Here is a 17,220-nt window from a genome sequence, read left to right as displayed (position 1 = left end):
TTCTTTGTGCAAGGTACTGTTACTCACTGCTGCATACCCTTACTACATAGTCTTAAGACTGATTTGCAGTGCAGAACTAAGGAAGAAACTGTAATGACAGCAAGCATGAGAAATCTCTGTTGTCCTGGAGTAGGATGTTCTGTTCATAATTTAATATATGATGAATATTGGCCTTGTTAATTTATTGATTTCTACTTACATTTGACTATTTCTAATAGCTCCTCTAATTTCAAAATAGATAAAATGTTTTCTAACTTGTAGTAATTAGAACCATTGTAATTTATGATCTCCCAATTAAATAAACAATTTTATAGAAAGAACATGGGTAAATTTTGTGAGTGGAGAAAAGCCAAAATGTCATAGAAGAGAGAACAACTAAACTTTTGAGTATTATAAAAAATAGATTTGGTAGTTCACTAGTGTCTTAAAACATTTAAAAATGAATTAGTATGATACTGCAATGCAGTTTTGTAGTTTTTCACTTAATATGTGTATTTTTTCTTCATCATAAGAATTCTTTAAAAACACGAGCTTTTAAAATGACTGAATAACATTTTGGTTTGTATTTACTATAATATTTACTTATATCCTTGTTAGAATTTAAGTCCTTTGTAAATTTTAAGAGAATGCTGAAGTGGCAGAAGTAGCATTTTGAGTTTTCCTGTAAGGGCAGATAAATGAGCCTGCAGAGTAGTGGAATTAAACAGTCAATACTTTATAAAAATCAGGCTTTATCTACTGAAGACAAAGCAATGTGTAATACTGCTTACGGATATAAACTAATATAGTAAAATAAGTGGATAACTTAACACTCTTTCCTTAAGTATATATTAAATCTTTTGAGTTTCCTGTTTACTAATATCTAAGACATACTGGTTTTTTTGGTAGTGAAATGATAGTTTTGTTTATTTACTTAAAAATTGTCCAGTTTTTTAAAATAGCGTATTACTGTATGAGCTATTACATTTAGGAAAGGAAGAAAAAGTTCTGTGAATAGGCATGTGCTGTCATTGGGCTCACTGTACTTATCTTTATTTATAGGCCTTTTTGCAGATGTGTAATCTGCCCATCAAAGTGGTTTGTAGGGCAAATGCAGAATATATGTCTCCATCTGGTAAGTACATTCTAAAGTGCTAACATTATAGTCATGGCCTAGTTTGTAACTAGATGTTAAAAACGCTTGATATTTTTGTTTACCGTTTGGAAAATATTCTTTTGTTTTAGTGCCTGTTTATGTTACAGAATAATGTCTGTTCTGGGAAACTGGTACATATAACAGTATCAGTTATATACATATACCATTTATCTATCTATCTATACATATATATGTACACACCTATATATACATATACCATATATACAGTACCATATATATACATGTGCCATATGTACAGTATCATATCTATACACACACCATATATACAGTACACACACATATATACCATATATACAGTGCCATATAAATACACATATACCATGTATACAATACACATATATACGTATACCATATATACAGTACCATATATACATACACACATATAATTCTTTTTTTTTTTTTTTTTTTTGGGTTTTTCTGCGGTACCGGGAACCAAACTCACGACCTTGCGCTTGCCAGGCAGGCGAATTGTCTTGCTCATTTTCAATCCCTTTAAGCTCTTTCTCTTTCTTCCCCCGTGAGTCCCTTTCTTATTTCCAAGTGTATCTTCTAGTTTCTTGTTATTGCTCCTTTATTTTATTAATTCATGTGTGAGTCAAGTTTCTCATATAAGAGGAAGTATGGATTATTGAAATGAGTCTGAATTATTTCACTTAGAATAATGGTTTTAGTTCAACCCATTTTCTTGCAAATGAAATAGTTTCATTCTTCATGGCTGAATAATATGCCATTGTATATATTCCTATATGGCTGGGTATATTTAGTCATTTAAGTCTGGTAAGAAATTGTTACTGGCACATTATGAGAATTATTTTAAATAGTAAATATTAAGGAAATCTATGATGTCTGTATTTCCCCACTCTTACATAGGACTTTTCTCTTCAGAAAACAAATTTTTTTTTTTTTGGTTTTTCTCCGGTACCGGGAACCAAACTCACGACCTTGCGCTTGCCAGGCAGGCGCTTTTGCCGCTGAGCTAAATCCCCAGCCCCAGAAAACAAATTTTAATATTAGTAAATCCATTCATTACCCAATGCACTTCTTTAAATAATCTCCCATAATACAGGTAGAAGTGATTATCTTTTCATAAGATCTTAGTAATCATTGATGTTTTTGATTTCTAACTTTTTTCTAATGTCATAACAGATTTTTTTTTGCTATTTTTTTAATGGTTAGTATGATCTTTGTATTATATGCTAGTAGATTTAAGTACTATTTTAAATATGATTTAAATAATTTTCTATATAAAAATGTAGCACCACATAGTTGATGAATAAATGTTAAATATAATTGGTATGTACTGCTTAAATTACGGTTTTGCTGGAAGCAATAATGTACAGAATCACTCCTTCATGAATAAACCAAGTATAACTGGTTATCTTGTCTTACTGGCTTTTAAGTTGTTTAACAAGCTGTTTATTATGATGTGATGATAACTTAGGAATGACTTGTGTTAAGCATTTTTTTCAACCATTCTTAAAAGTGATTGTGAAAAGGCATGACAATACCTTGTATACCCTTCGCTATGTATAGATTCATTAGGCTTATGATACACATTTAGGAAACATTTCTTTGTTGTTGTTTTTGAGACAGTTTCTTACTAGGTAGTTCAGGCTGGCTTCGAACTCACAGTAATCCTCCTGCCTAAGCCTCCTGCGTACTGGGATTACAGATGTGTGCCACCACACCCAGCTAGAAAATATTTTTATAAAATAATTTTGTAGACTTTTAAATGTAAATATATTTTAAATTCTTGGGAGCCATTCTTGGCTCTCTTTTGTGATAATTTTATACATGGGTTTTATAAACTTTACTGAATTCTGATGAAATATATTGTTTTCAGTTCATTTTTTTCTTCCATATAGTCATACAAAAAGAGTTTATGTATACATACATAAAGGTTAGTAACCTAATACTAAAGTTAAAATCTTTGGCAAATAAGAAGTCGTATATTTCATCTACTTGTTTAAGTTACTATACTGAGTATTATTTAGGTGGGTATCTACTTTTTATATTTTCTATGATAGATGAACACAAATATTAGTGAAATGTGAAACAGATGTGTAGGTACATTTTACACATAGGAGGAGTCTCCTTAGTAGAAAATGGCATTGTATCTTAAGTTATTTACATTTCATCGTATCTAAGATTAGTATTCCCTTTGATCATTGATTTAGTGTGATAAGGGAATGGGTTTTTTAATTGCTTGCTTGAACTTGTGATAAATTTGTTAAAGCAAAGAACATAGAACAGTCAGAAGACTGCTTGACTAGGAGTTAAGGAATTTTTATTTCTGTGACTTTGTCACATCTTAATTATTTCCTTGAGAAATTTGTGCTTGTCTTCTTGAGGCTCAGTGACTAACGTGAAGTGGTCAGGTTAGAGGACCTCCAAAGTTCTTTCTAACATTCTACAAACTCACACTACAACAAGTTCTTGCTTTCTTTAGAAATAAAAGTTCTAAAAGTGATGGTTCTGCCTAAAATGAGAAATGAAGCCATCTGTATTTTTTTTATGACCTTTTGTTGGTACCAGAGAATAAATAACTCTTACTGTGCTTTTACTTGATATGTGTGATAATAAGGATATAACACCAGCTCCATTTTAAGTCATGGTAGTGACAGAAAGCATTGCTCATTCTAATATTCTGCCTTGATTTGTATGTGTCTCTTTATCATTAGAGATGTGTAAAGTGATCTTTGAGTAGCCACATTGGTCCCCTGCTTCAAAATCTATGTTCAATATATTTTAAAGAAATAAGACTTTTCCCCTAAGAACTTAAAATTGGTTATTAAAAGGAGAAATATACTTTACTTTAAAAATGTCGTACCCCAAAATACCCTTTAGTCTACGCACTAAAGATTGTTGTCGTTGTGGGTTTTTTTGTCTTTATTTCAGATGACCTTTGCTAGTTCTGGTAGTGATGATAGATTTTATTCCACTTAAGAAACAATATGGACCAGTACTTACCCAGTTAAAAAATTCTTCTCTTTTTTTGTAAGACTTATAAAACAGCAGAAGGAAGGAATACACAACTGGTAACAGAGCAGTGTCTCCTAAATAGATGCATTGAGTTGTGTGCAGAAGGCCTGCCTGTCCTTTGTAATGCGTGCTCTCCTGTGGATGCGGTGAAGCTTTTGTTGGTGCTGTGCACCTCATCCATTACCCGCAGGCTGACTGAGTCAGAGAGGAGGGAATCTATTGAAAGAGAGCAGGAAGAAGCCTGCTGTTAGCCTGAACTCTGGTTGAACTAGGTCTGACAGCAGGTCTCACACAGTAGAACAGACTTTCTTGCTATTTTGAGACTATTCTTTTCATCTCTGATAAGTTCATCAAGTATTAGTACTTATTAAAATTAAGTAGACCTTGTTGTTTTGAGATTGTTCTCTTCATCTCTAGTAAATTCATTAGTGTTTATTAAAATGAAATACTATTTTTTAAATGTGGCATTTATATAAAGCAGCTAGTTTTTATATGCATACTATTGTTTTTTCTCTCATGTGATGGGAATATATTTTAAAACTCACAAACTAACATACCTTCAAAGATTGATTATTCTTGTTAATTCTTGATAAGTTGAATCAAAGATATTAATGTACAGTTATGTGCATTATGTTTGTAATGGATATCAAAGATTTAAAATTAGAAAATGTGAAAAGAAGCCTTCTTAGATGTAGCGTACAGTATACATTGATATATTGCACTGTACTTTGAAGAGGAAGCCCAGTTAAATTTCTTTGAAATTTACCAGTGGTCATGGAACAGTATTCAGGCCTGGTTCATATATTTTGTGTAATGAGTACTCTTACGGCTATATAGTGATTTTTAGTGTTAGCTCTGAAAAGAAAATACACTGTGGTATATCGTATCTAGAAAACTCTAGAAATTAAATCCACCTAGTCTTTTTCTTTTGTTTTAAAATTGATTACTAATCAGTGTTTAAAAGTTTATAGTGTGTTGTTAAAAAGTTGGTAGAGTTTGGCTGGGCATGGTGGTGCATGCTTGTTATCCCAGCACTTGGGAAGCTGAGGCAGGAGGATTGTTGTGAGTTCAAGGCCAACCTGGGCTACACAAAGAGTTCATGTCAGCCTGAACTGCAAAACCTGTCTCAGAAAGAACTCTCCCTGCCAAAAAAAGTTTGTAGAGTTTAACATACATGTCTCAATATAATTTTTAAAAGTTACAGTTTTATAAAATTTCTGTTAATAAAACATGCCTGAATTTTTTGTGAATTTCTATTAGCACAAACTTGATTTTGCTGAAAATATTTTCACACATTTTTCCCCCCTCAACAGGTAAAGTACCTTTTATTCATGTGGGAAATCAAGTAGTATCAGAACTTGGTCCAATAGTTCAATTCGTTAAAGCCAAGGTAATAAAAAAGATATTAAATGTATTTGATTACAGCTGTTTTTAAATAAGTCATCCATTCTTTAGCATGTCTTAACATTTACATTGATTGTAATCTGGTTTTCTAAAATACTGATACAAACTACTAGAAAATATTTAAAGTATAAGTTGATATTTGTCTGCAAAAGAAGTTAATCTTTATGAAATGATAGATAATTTTCTAACTTGTACTAATGTGAAATTTTGGTCATAAATGAAAACTTTTAGGTTCTTGTAAAGTATCTAGTTGACTTTTGAACAGAAGATACAGGTATGTTTAGAAGGGAAAGTATTTATTGATTTGAATGACTTTAGTTTTCATTTATTTAGTCTAGGTTTAATAGGTATCTGGACGCAACCTCCATTAACACTTTGGGGAATATTCTTCCAGACTTTTCTTTTTGTATATAGAAAAACATAGGTCATACTTTTATGTGTTATTTTGCAACCTACCTTCTAAAATTACTAATATGCTTACAATTTTTTTCATGTATATATAGATATATAGTACATCATTCCTCAAGGTGTTGTGTGATGTCTTATTGTATTAGATGTATTGTAATTTTATTTATTCAAGTTTTTATTAATGAGCATTTAGGCTATGGCCAAGTTTTTGCTACCATGAGTGCCTAACTCACCTTTCTTGTACATACCCCTTTGCCTCTCATTAGGATAAACTCCTAAGAGTGGTATTGGGATGTTGTAGGACACTGGTGGCAAACCATGGCCTGTGCCTGCAGCAGGCTGATTGTTATCACTGAAAGCTCTCAAAGGTTCACCAGCACTGTAATGTAGGATATTACTTTTTTTTTTTTTTTTTTTTTTTTTTTTTTTTTTTCCGGGGCCCGGGAACCACATCCATACCATTGCATTTGAAAGGAGGGAGAGCTGCCCCGCAACTAAATCCCCAGCCCCTTTTTTTTTTTCTTTTTTTTTTTTTTTTTTTTTTTGGTTTTGTAGGATATTACTTTTAAAAATTTTGCAGCAGAACATTGATTGAACTAAAGATTGTACCATTTTATGTATCTGCCGTTACTATCATATATTAGAATTTTAAAATTAGTGTCTTTTCTTGTATACTTTTATTAACATTTTTTTGTCTTTGACCACTATAAAAGCAACATGTCAATATTCTAGCATTTCTTTTGCTATTAAGCTTTACCTCTAAAAAAAAAAGTATACTGATCACTCTTTTATGCTTTTGTTAAATAATTGAAATATAACATTTGTAAAGACAATACTATAAATATTTGACAGTAAAAGAATATTAAGTATGCTCTTATATACACTTGTTTTAGGAGGCATTTTGGAAATTAATCCATTGGATACTTGCACATTATATTACTTGTTAGATAACTGAAAGTTTTTGTATATTTAATATGGTGCCCTTTTAAATTTTTTTAAATTCCCTTTAGGGCCATTGTCTGAGTGATGGGTTGGATGAAGTCCAAAAAGCAGAAATGAAAGCTTACATGGAACTAGTCAACAATATGTTGTTGACTGCAGAGGTATAATATGGAGAGTTTTGAAATAAAATACAGTCTTTTAAAACCTGTATCCTCTTGTAAGAGATAACCTTTCATGTGCGCTGTTTTCAAGTTGTTGAGAAATGAGAAAATAATCTAGTGATTCTAGGGCTGGGGTGGTTACCCACATAATTTGCTCATTATTTTGGAGTAAGTTATCTGGTATTTTCAGTTCTAGTTTTTCTGTTTGTAAGAGGAGATATTGCCTGCTCATTGTTTTATTTTGTTCTTTTGAAATTTACTTAAATCATGTCTATAAAATAACTTCGATAATACTTAGAGATGTATTGTGTAGATAAGAAATAGGAAGTAGTACCACTGAATTTAATAATCCTGTATAGCACCATTAGCTAAGAAAAAAGCCCCTCATGTATGTGACTTACAAAGTTGGCTTATAAAAAATTACTGTGGCAAGAAATAACTTTACCCTTCTTCTCTTTGGTACTGTAAAGTTTCAGTGACTGTTCTTTTGTTCCCAGTTATATCTTCAGTGGTGTGATGAAGCTACAGTAGGGGAGGTGAGTGGCTCTGCAGCATTTATCTTAATTAAAATTTAATGAGAAAACACTTTTGCTCAGAATTGCAAGTCCCTGCTCATAAATGAAACATTGTGGTTTATACCATTAGTGATATAGTTTTTCACTTACTTTAATTTTGCTTGCACATACATTTTAGGGAAGCTGTGTGTCATTGTTTGATATAACTGGTTGTAAAGTGCATAAAAGTTTATATGTTTGTGCAGGGAATGGTTTAAAATTCTAATCTTTACATTGCAATCTGCATTTTCCTTTTACATTCCTCTGTCTATATTCTCTGAAGATATATTTCTTTTAGAATTCTGTTTGTAACACCAGGCATTGCTTTTGGGAAGGGTCACCGTTCTCACAAAATCTTTTTGCTTTAGATCACTCATGCTAGGTATGGCGCTCCTTACCCTTGGCCTCTGAATCATATTTTGGCCTATCAGAAACAGTGGGAAGTCAAACGGAAGATGAAAGCTATTGGATGGGGAAACAAGACGCTGGACCAGGTCAGTTCAGATCAAAATTAACAAAGCCTTCAATTTTCATGCATTAAAAATGGTACTCCTTTAAAAATAATTGGAACATAAAACTAGCAAAGCATTTGCTACCCTTTTTTATGAAGTAGTTTATTATATTTTGTATAAGTCACACATACTTATTGTCAAACATTGTATAGTGTGGATAATATAGCCAGGTTTTTTTTTCCTGAAATCCCACCACCTCAGAATTGCCACTTTTAAGTATCTGGTGAACATTCTTCTAGATATCTCTTAAATGGGATCATATTATGCCTGCCACTGTACAACCTGACATTTTCCCATTGACCGATATATTCTGGGCATCTTTTATGTCAATAAGTGTAGATCTGCAACATCAGGGTTTAAAAAAAACCTTATTAATGATGTTACTTAATATATCTACATTTCTTTGGTCTTACATTTAGCAATATCTAATATAGCAAATTTTAAATATATACATTTATGTCATCAAGGTCATGATTTTGAGCATTGTCAAACTAATGAATGTGTCTTTGCCGAGGCTGCCCTTAACCCGAGCAGCAGTCTCACTGACGTGTGCACAAGGAAGATTAAGTAAGTGGATAGGGATGGTGTAAATAGAAGCCATCTCGCCTAGTGGGAAGCAGCTCAAATGCTCTCACTCATGGAGGTTCAGCAGGCATATTTTTTATGTATGTAAAATCATTTGAGTATATGGGTTCAGGAAAACTTTATTTTAAGGAATAGAATTTTGAGTGGAAAAAACCTTTCTTGATAGTAATCCTTATCAGAAATTTAAAAGTATTTAAAACAAATTTACTCCTCAGGATTTCTTCCTATATTTTATATATGATGCATGATCTCACTTATATAGATTATAAAAAGTTAACCTAAGCTAATTGAAATTTTTTGCGGGGGGGTCCATTGCCTGTCCTAGGTCTTAGAAGACGTTGACCAGTGCTGTCAAGCTCTTTCTCAAAGACTGGGAACACAACCGTACTTTTTCAATAAGCAGTAAGACATTTTGTTATTACTCTTCAGTTTTTTTTCTATATTGCTAGATTTCGAATTTCCTTTATCATAAAGGAATTGATACCGAAAACATTTACGTAGCATGTTCTGGATATCAAGCACAGTGCTAGGCTCTGAGAACTAAGGTTTATAAAGTGCAATTCTTGTCATTCAGACATTTTCTTTAAGTTAGTTATATAAATCAGTCATTATTATATAATAAAGGTTCTAATAGAGAGTTCATGGTGCTATGTATAGAACTGCAAAATCTTACTTTTAAGGTACTACAAAAATGTGAAGATGCTGCTAATACAACCATTGTCTGTATGAGATGATTCCTGGATAAAGTCAATAAAACTAAACAATAAAGAATATTGGATGGACAGGCACTATTGTAAACCTGTGTACCTTTAAAAAGTTATGAAAACATTTATAAAGCCAAAAATTAATATAGAGGCTATAGATTAAATGTATGTATAAATGTATGAGTTAAGTAATACATGTTGCATTGATAGTGGTTTTCAATTTTGAAAAAATCCCCAAGATAAAGAATAAATTTTCCTTTATTAAAAATATTACAATTTTAATATTTTACCTAGTCTGTGATCCAGTATAAGGTGGCTTAAAATAGCATGTTAATTGTACTTTGTTTAGAAAGTTTAACTTTTACCGGCTTTTTAATAAAATATTTCTTGGTTTTTAGATTATAATTTTTAAAAGGCTTTATTTTGTTGTTTTTAAATCTTCATAGGCATTCATCTTCTATAGCCATGTCAAACATTTTTGGATGAACATATTAATTGTAGTGAAAATGACTGTGACAATACCTTGGAAATACTTAAACTATATTATTTTGTAATAAATAACATGCAAGTAATGCATATTATATATTATTGATATCAAGATAAAATTTAAGGCTTGCTGATCTCTAAAGCAGAAAAGTCATAGTCGGGAAATGCTAGTATGTTAAGCGCCTGCAGTGGTGTTCCTATTTCCATTGTCTAGTCTCTAGCACAAAGAAATGTGGCCGAATGTTGGCATCATGTGGTTCCTTTTCTTTCTGATATATTCTTAGGAGTTAAAAGTGTAGAGGTGGGTATGTGTTTTATTGTTTGAAAAGGCTTACTGGTGAGTGAGTTTTGTTATGTGTTCTGTCCTTGGGTAAGTCCAGAAGAGCAGATAACATACTTTTCCTCATGTAGATTCACTGTCATAAGGCCAGTAACCAGAGATTATTGGCTGGAGGTTCAGAGGAAATAACAAGATACTTTTTTCTTTCACAGGAAAAAAGACTTACAATAAAAGGTTCAAATTTAGGACAGTTATAAAACCAAAGGCTTGGGGATGGGGATTTAGCTCAGCGGCAAAGCGCCTGCCTGGCAAGTGCAAGGTCGTGAGTTCAATTCCTGGTACCGGAAGAAAAACAAAACAAAACAAAACAAAGAAAACCAAAGGCTTGCATTTGAAGAGTTGTTTAATTGATATTAAAATATAGATATTTAAGATAATTTTACCTTACTTAATGGAATAAACATTTTTTCCTATTCTGTAATTATAGATTGAAGAGTAGAATATATTTAATTCTTAAAATTTACTCATTTAATGAATATTAAAACACAGATAAACTACTAGGATAATTAGGAAAAAGCAACATGTATTTTTACTTTTGTTGTGCCGAAATTTTTCTCATTCCTTTATTTGTAGTAGGAGTCACTTCTTTGTAAGACGCTGGACTTTATAAAGTGCTAGACTCCATCAGTGTATAAAGACTAGACTCCAAGTTGGAGGCCTTGCATTCTGTTCTTGGTTCTAAGATGTACTGAACTCAGACAAGTTCTTTTAGTTTCCCCATGTGTTCTCCTTTTACCCTCTAAAGTTAGAATCAACTTTCGTCCTAGTTTACTTATTGCGGATGTTGAGAGAGGAATCATGAACAAAACCAAATGGCTTTACTTGTTGAGAAAATGGAAAAAGGATTGTTAAGGGAAATTTTAGAGCAAAGATAGTAATTAGGAAAAGAGGATAAAGAAACAAGGGGCTTGATTAACAAATTTAAATGACAGTTTAAAGAACAGTGATGTGTATATACAGAGAGGATAGATACGTAGATCATTTCTAGTCAGTTAAAGAGACGACAAGTTAATAATGGGAAAGAAAAAGAGGAAAAACTTGGACAAAATTAATGTTTTTGAACTAGACAATGCTATAAAGGATATCAGAGAGAAAGAAATATGAAATAATAATGAACAAACAGCAAAAAAGATGAGTGCCAGGAAAATTTAAAGTGAAAAATATTCAGAAAACATTCACATTTTACGGTACCGTTTTTATTTTGGTATTTAAATGAAAGAATAGATAACCAGCAGAAATGTGGAAAGTGATAATGCAAGATAAAGCAACAAATTTCTCAGGACTTAAAAAAATATATTTATCATCCTGGAATATTTTTCTAATAAAAATTCTATAAAGATAAATGCGACAATATATTTGAAATATCTTAGAGCTGTGAGGAGAATTGCTATCTGTATCCAAATTATAATCCACCAACTACTTTGTAAGTATAGGAATGGAAAGTTACATTTTCTGTTTGCTTAATATAGCAAGGTAATTAAAATGGGAGTACAGGAATATCTTGGCTTGATTAAACAATTCAGTAGAAATAGTGGTTAAAGTGTGGTTTTCTTTCCTTGTGTTTTAAATGAGTTGCAGGTATTTCAAAAGTCAATTTTTTGAAGTTTATTCAGGTATAGCTTACACATAGAAAAACTGGCACTTTATGAGTATAGTTCTGTGAGTTTTAACAACAGCACACAGTTGTGTAACCAACATAAGTGTACATTTGGAAAAAGAAGGAATTGTAGGGATTGGTAATTTCTGTCAGTTAGTTAATATAAGGAGTTGCTAGAATTTATAAGGATTACAAGAAATATGCTTTAAGAAATGTGTGTACATTGACTCTGTTGTACTCTACTTTCTGATAGACGTGCTAAAGTGATTTGGCGCAAAGTTGCTATCTGCTCAGTTTTTGTATGCGTGCATCCATATCTGACTCAGCACTTTCAGGGTCATGTGGGTGTAGGTTCGCGTTGGTTAACGTTTTGACCACTTCATGGGGCCTTCTGACCTGCCAATTTGCGCATCCATTTGTACTTGAATTCAGTCACAGCCTTGACTGATGGATAAAGAGGGCCCTGCTATACACTGCTGGAAACTGCATCTGGAATCTACTCATGGGTTTTAGCCTGTGATACGGGAAGCAAAGGGTAATTGGCACTGAACAAGAATTAAAAGTCCTCAACTGGTAAGAATAGATACACTTAGCCTCAGCCGCCCAGAGAGGCATTACAGGTGTGACCGTCCACACCTGACTAAGATTTGGTACACTGTACCTTTTAAGGAAGGTGTTCAGAGATGTGGACGAGTGAGTGTGCGTATTACTTTTTACAGAGTGCCTCAACTGTGTGTTTATCCTTCTACATCCTTGCTACTTTGCAGGGATCTGTTTATGTTTGATTCTTCATCTGTGATAAACATTGTGGTGTTATTGAGTGAAAGGACACTTGCGAATTTTAAAAATGTATCAAAGAGGGAACACTTTGAAAGAATGTCAATCATTACTATTGAAAAATAAAAAATCCTATACTCTCTAGGCAGGATGCTTTCTTTTCTATTTCGTTCTTTTATTCAGAAGATGCTATTTCAGATCCTTAGACCCTGTGCTAAGAACTGGGGACATAAAGGTAGATACAGTGTTTTTAAAGGACCTGGAGTATAGTGAGGGAAACATTTAAGTAAGCCAGTTATAGTGTGGAATGAGAACTGCTCATTTTCTTACTGAATGCAGTCCAATACTGAGAGCTGCATACTGAGAACCTACCTTGTGCCAGGCATTGTGCTGGGTGTAGTAGGGAAGAAATAGACAAGATCCTTTCTGTCACAGAACTGTTTTCTGGTGAAGGAGATGTATAATAAAAAGGAAATATTCGATACTACTAAATGCTACCTGGAAAGTTAAAGTAGGATCACATGGTAGTAAGTGACGGTGTGTCCACTACAATTTGAATGGTCAGAAGATTTAAAATGTGACAGTTGAGTGTTACTCTGAAAAACAAGAAGGAGCCAGTAATATAAAGTCACTTGAAGAGTATTCTAGCAAGAGGATTAGTTCATGTCAGGGCCCTAAGATCGGTTTGAGTTTGTTATGTCCAAATGAAAAGAGCCTGGCCAGTTTGGGGTGTGTGTTGAGAATGGTAGATGAGACTAAAGGGGTAGGCAGGAGCCACATTATCAAGATCTTGTGTGCTTGGGGTAGAGAGTTTGGCATTTGAGTGAACCTGGAATGGAAATCCATTGGGATATTTTATGGTTGTAGTGGTATGATATAGGGACATTGAAAAAAAAGGCCTTTTGGTTACTATGCGGGGAATGATAGAGTAGGAAGTCACATTAGGAGGTGCCTCAGTGGAGATAATGGAGCTTAGACCAGGACATAATGATGGGGAGGTAAGTGACCACATTGAGAACAGATTCTGAAAGTAGTGTTTCACCAATCTTCTAATGGGTGTGGAAAGTAAGAGGACTCAGGGGTAACCCCTGGATTTTGGCATGGATGACTTGGGTGTCTAGAGGTGCCATTTTTATTTTGTATAAAAAAGAGGACAAGCAATTTTAAAGTGTGTTTTATGTTGAAATGGGGATGTTAGGTATGCATTTGAATGTATGAATCCAGAGCTCAAGGGAGAGACTAGGACCAGACAGAAATATTTGGCAATCAGTGGGATGGGAATGGTATTTAAAGCCAGGCAACTCTGTGAGATGATGTATCAGTAATGATCAAGGCCACATAGCTAGTAAATGGCAGAATTAGGATTCAGATTTATATATGGCTGACCTCAGAATCTATTCTGCCAAGCCAAATGACTGCAATATATTAATTAATTAGTTTCTTTATTCATTTAGTACTAAACACAGGGCCTGTGCTGTGCCAGACAAGTGCTTTACCACTGAGCTACATCCCCAGCCGCTGCAACGTACTTTTGTATTGAGGGGCACTAGTACGTGTATTCTCAAAAATTTATCGTATGGGACTGATAGTAATAATGAATTCATAATTATTATGGTATTTTCTCCTTTTGGTAATATTACATTAGCAATTATTTTAGTATAATATAGATCACTGATGGTCCCAGCCATCAGTTCTGGGGTAAATTAAATTTTGTTGTAATATATAATTAAAGAGAAAAAAGCCCTAGAAAAATATTATGTCGAGGCCACCTTTATGATTGTCTCCTGCAAAAATCTAAGTTGCTTTAAAAATGATATGGTTATATCATGTTGTTGGTACATGATTGGGTAATTGGCTGTCATTTTCTTTTTGGGGCCCAGTACCACAGTGAAACCTTCTGTCAAAATGCTTTGACAGCATTTTAAATTCTCTATTAAAATATTTAATAAATTGTGTTGTGGGTTTTTTTTTGTATGTGTCCATGTCTTAGAGTATCTTCTCTAGCATCTGGCAGGTTTAGGCACACAAAGACCTACTGTATTTTTTTGTGTGTGTGTGACTAAAATAATAAATAGAATATAATCTGTTATACCTGTACATTTTTAAAAAATACATGTATGTAATCATACTGCATCACTGCTTGTAATTCCATTGGCATGGGAAGCTAAGGTGGAAGACTGAAAGTGCAAGCCCAACCTGGGCAGCTGAGTGAGACTGTATCTTACAATACAGAATAAGACGAAGTCTGGGATGTAGCTCAGTGCGAAGGCTCTGAACTCAGTCCCGCATGCCATAAAACAAAGTCACAAATCTAGCAAATCGTAGTTTAGTTTTTTTCATGTCTTATAAGAGAAATTCTGTTTTAAATAGGGTAAATATTATCAAGCTGTGGTAGGATTTATTTCTTTAGGGATTTTTTTCTTTTAAATTGACAAATGTTTTAAAAATAGTATATTTTCTGCCCTAAAGGTTTAAGAGTCGCTCACATTACTCTTGTTTTTACTTTTGTTTTAGGCCTACTGAACTTGATGCACTGGTATTTGGCCATCTGTACACCATTCTCACCACACAGTTGACCAATGATGAACTTTCTGAGAAGGTGAAAAACTACAGCAACCTCCTTGCCTTCTGTAGAAGAATTGAACAGCATTATTTTGAAGATCGTGGTAAAAGCAGGTTGTCTTAGAGTTACATGTTAATTTAGCTATTATTTTTAAAGAATCTCTTGAAATATATGTTACTTGAATGTTAGACACTGGTATCAGAATTTAAAACCAAAAACACTGTTTTTTTTTGAAACCTCAAGACTAAATATATAATGTATTCTATTCATGTTCTTTATACTATTATTTGTGTACACATTATTATTTCATTTGATATATTATATACTTGATATCTTGAAATTTTTGTTTCCTTATAAGCATATAAAAATAAAGCTTGAGCAATTACATGGTTGTTATATTTACTTTCGTTTGAACTTCTGAAAGCTCCTGGCAGAGCTTTATATGTATAGAATAAACAGTGTCTTTTTTAAGGCAGGTAACCTGGATTACATTCTCTAAGATTACTTTGCTGGGTACACTGTAAAACTGGTCGTGGGAATAAACATTCTTAACAAATGTGCACTTAGAAAATATCAGATGGTGTATTGAAATGAACAGTTAATGCTTACAATTTTTTATGTTCTGATCGATTTTGCATGCTTGTGTCTAGTGGTCTGAGCAACTGATTTGAAGGTAACAATGTGCAATGGAATTACAATGGTGAACTCCTACCATCTTGTCTAGTGAAACTCTATTGTCTCTAATGTTTATCGAAGAATTTTTTTTTTTTATTCTCTTTAATGGTTTGAGCAGTCTTCCATTCTTACATCTGGTAATCTGAGCAATATAATTGAGGATAGCGATATGTAATGTAACAACCACTGTTGATTCGTATTATTTTGTCTTGAGACCCTGAATCACTTTGAATGTTCTTGCTTTGGTTTGTTTATGTTCGTGATACTGGTATGCTGCTACTGTTCTATTTTTTTTTTTTCTTTGTATGTTTGTTTCTCATTTACTACTCTCTTTAAAGTAAAAAAAAAAAGAAAAGAAAATATGGATGATTACAAGGCAGGTCAGTTATTGGGTGGCATATTCTGTACATGTTAAGTTGGTTGATAAGTGTTGTTTAGGTCTTCTATATTTTTACTGATTTTCTTCCTCCTGGTCTTCATTTCTGAGTGAGTAGTGTTGAAGTCTTTTTCTCCTATAACTTATAATCAATTTGCTTCTCTTGTTAGGTACATAACACTTAATTTCTTTCAGAGAATTTACCCCTTTATCGATAGGTACTGTCCTTTATCCCTGATAATCCTTGTTCTAAAGTTACTTATCTGCTTTTAATTTAGTTACTCTAGTTGATTTAGTTATTTGTCTTAATGTAGCTCCTTTAGGTTTATTGGGGTTAATGCTTACAAAGCTTTTATATTTTTATCATTTTACTGTTGGTCTACTTAATAGTCTTTTATTTCACCTGTTTCTCATAAACAGCTTAGTATTGGGTCTTGAATTATCTGTCTTTTATTGGTGTGCTTAGGGTATTCACATTTAATGCAGTTTTTGATGTAGATGGATTAAAATATGTCATCTTACCTGATGTTCTGTATTTGTCACACTTTCTTAGTTTCTTTTAATCACTTACTTGGTTAAGCTTTTTGAGTGAGCCATTTTATTTCTGCTAGTGGCTGGTTGTTTATATGTCTTTTTTTGAGACAGTATCCTACTGTGTTGCTCAGATTGATCTCGAACTCCTAGGCTTAAGTGGTCTTCTTGCCTCAGCCTCCCAAACAGCTAAGACTACAAGTGTATACCACCACATTATTTATTATTAAATTAATTAAAATTATAGCTTATGTTTAAATGATACAAACCAACAGTCCCTGACTTACTGTGAGTCACCCATTGACTCTTTACTTCTACAGTGTTTCTAAAGTGATGCACATTCACTAGAAGCCATTCTCAGAAGTTTGATCTTTTGCTGGTCCAGCAGTGTGCAGTATGACACTCTTGTGATCCAGGGCAGTGGCAGCTCCACCAGCCATGTGATCACCATGATGCTGTGGTGTTCA

The 17,220-nt window shown here is 33.1% G+C and overlaps 1 protein-coding gene across 2 annotated transcripts in view; it reads left to right on the top strand.

Annotated features, from left to right (window-relative positions):
* The window catches only part of Mtx2 (metaxin 2), a 52,950-nt gene extending 37,133 nt beyond the window's left edge, over nt 1-15,817 (top strand). The window contains exons 4-10 of one of the 2 annotated variants that reach the window (XM_005373410.2): nt 1,042-1,114; nt 5,452-5,528; nt 6,961-7,053; nt 7,551-7,589; nt 7,976-8,101; nt 9,030-9,106; nt 15,123-15,814. In XM_005373410.2, coding sequence (XP_005373467.1) covers nt 1,042-1,114; nt 5,452-5,528; nt 6,961-7,053; nt 7,551-7,589; nt 7,976-8,101; nt 9,030-9,106; nt 15,123-15,294 — 657 coding nt within the window. In that variant the 3' untranslated portion in view covers nt 15,295-15,814. Of the gene's footprint in view, nt 1-1,041; nt 1,115-5,451; nt 5,529-6,960; nt 7,054-7,550; nt 7,590-7,975; nt 8,102-9,029; nt 9,107-15,122 lie in introns of both variants that reach the window. The other variant, XM_013512767.1, reaches the window with a different exon arrangement.
* The last annotated feature ends 1,403 nt before the right edge of the window (nt 15,818-17,220 follow it).

Source organism: Chinchilla lanigera, unplaced genomic scaffold (genome assembly GCF_000276665.1).
Source record: "Chinchilla lanigera isolate Chin_1 unplaced genomic scaffold, ChiLan1.0 scaffold00002, whole genome shotgun sequence".
NCBI lineage: Eukaryota > Metazoa > Chordata > Mammalia > Rodentia > Chinchillidae > Chinchilla > Chinchilla lanigera.
This window is presented reverse-complemented; position numbering and strand designations above follow the sequence as displayed.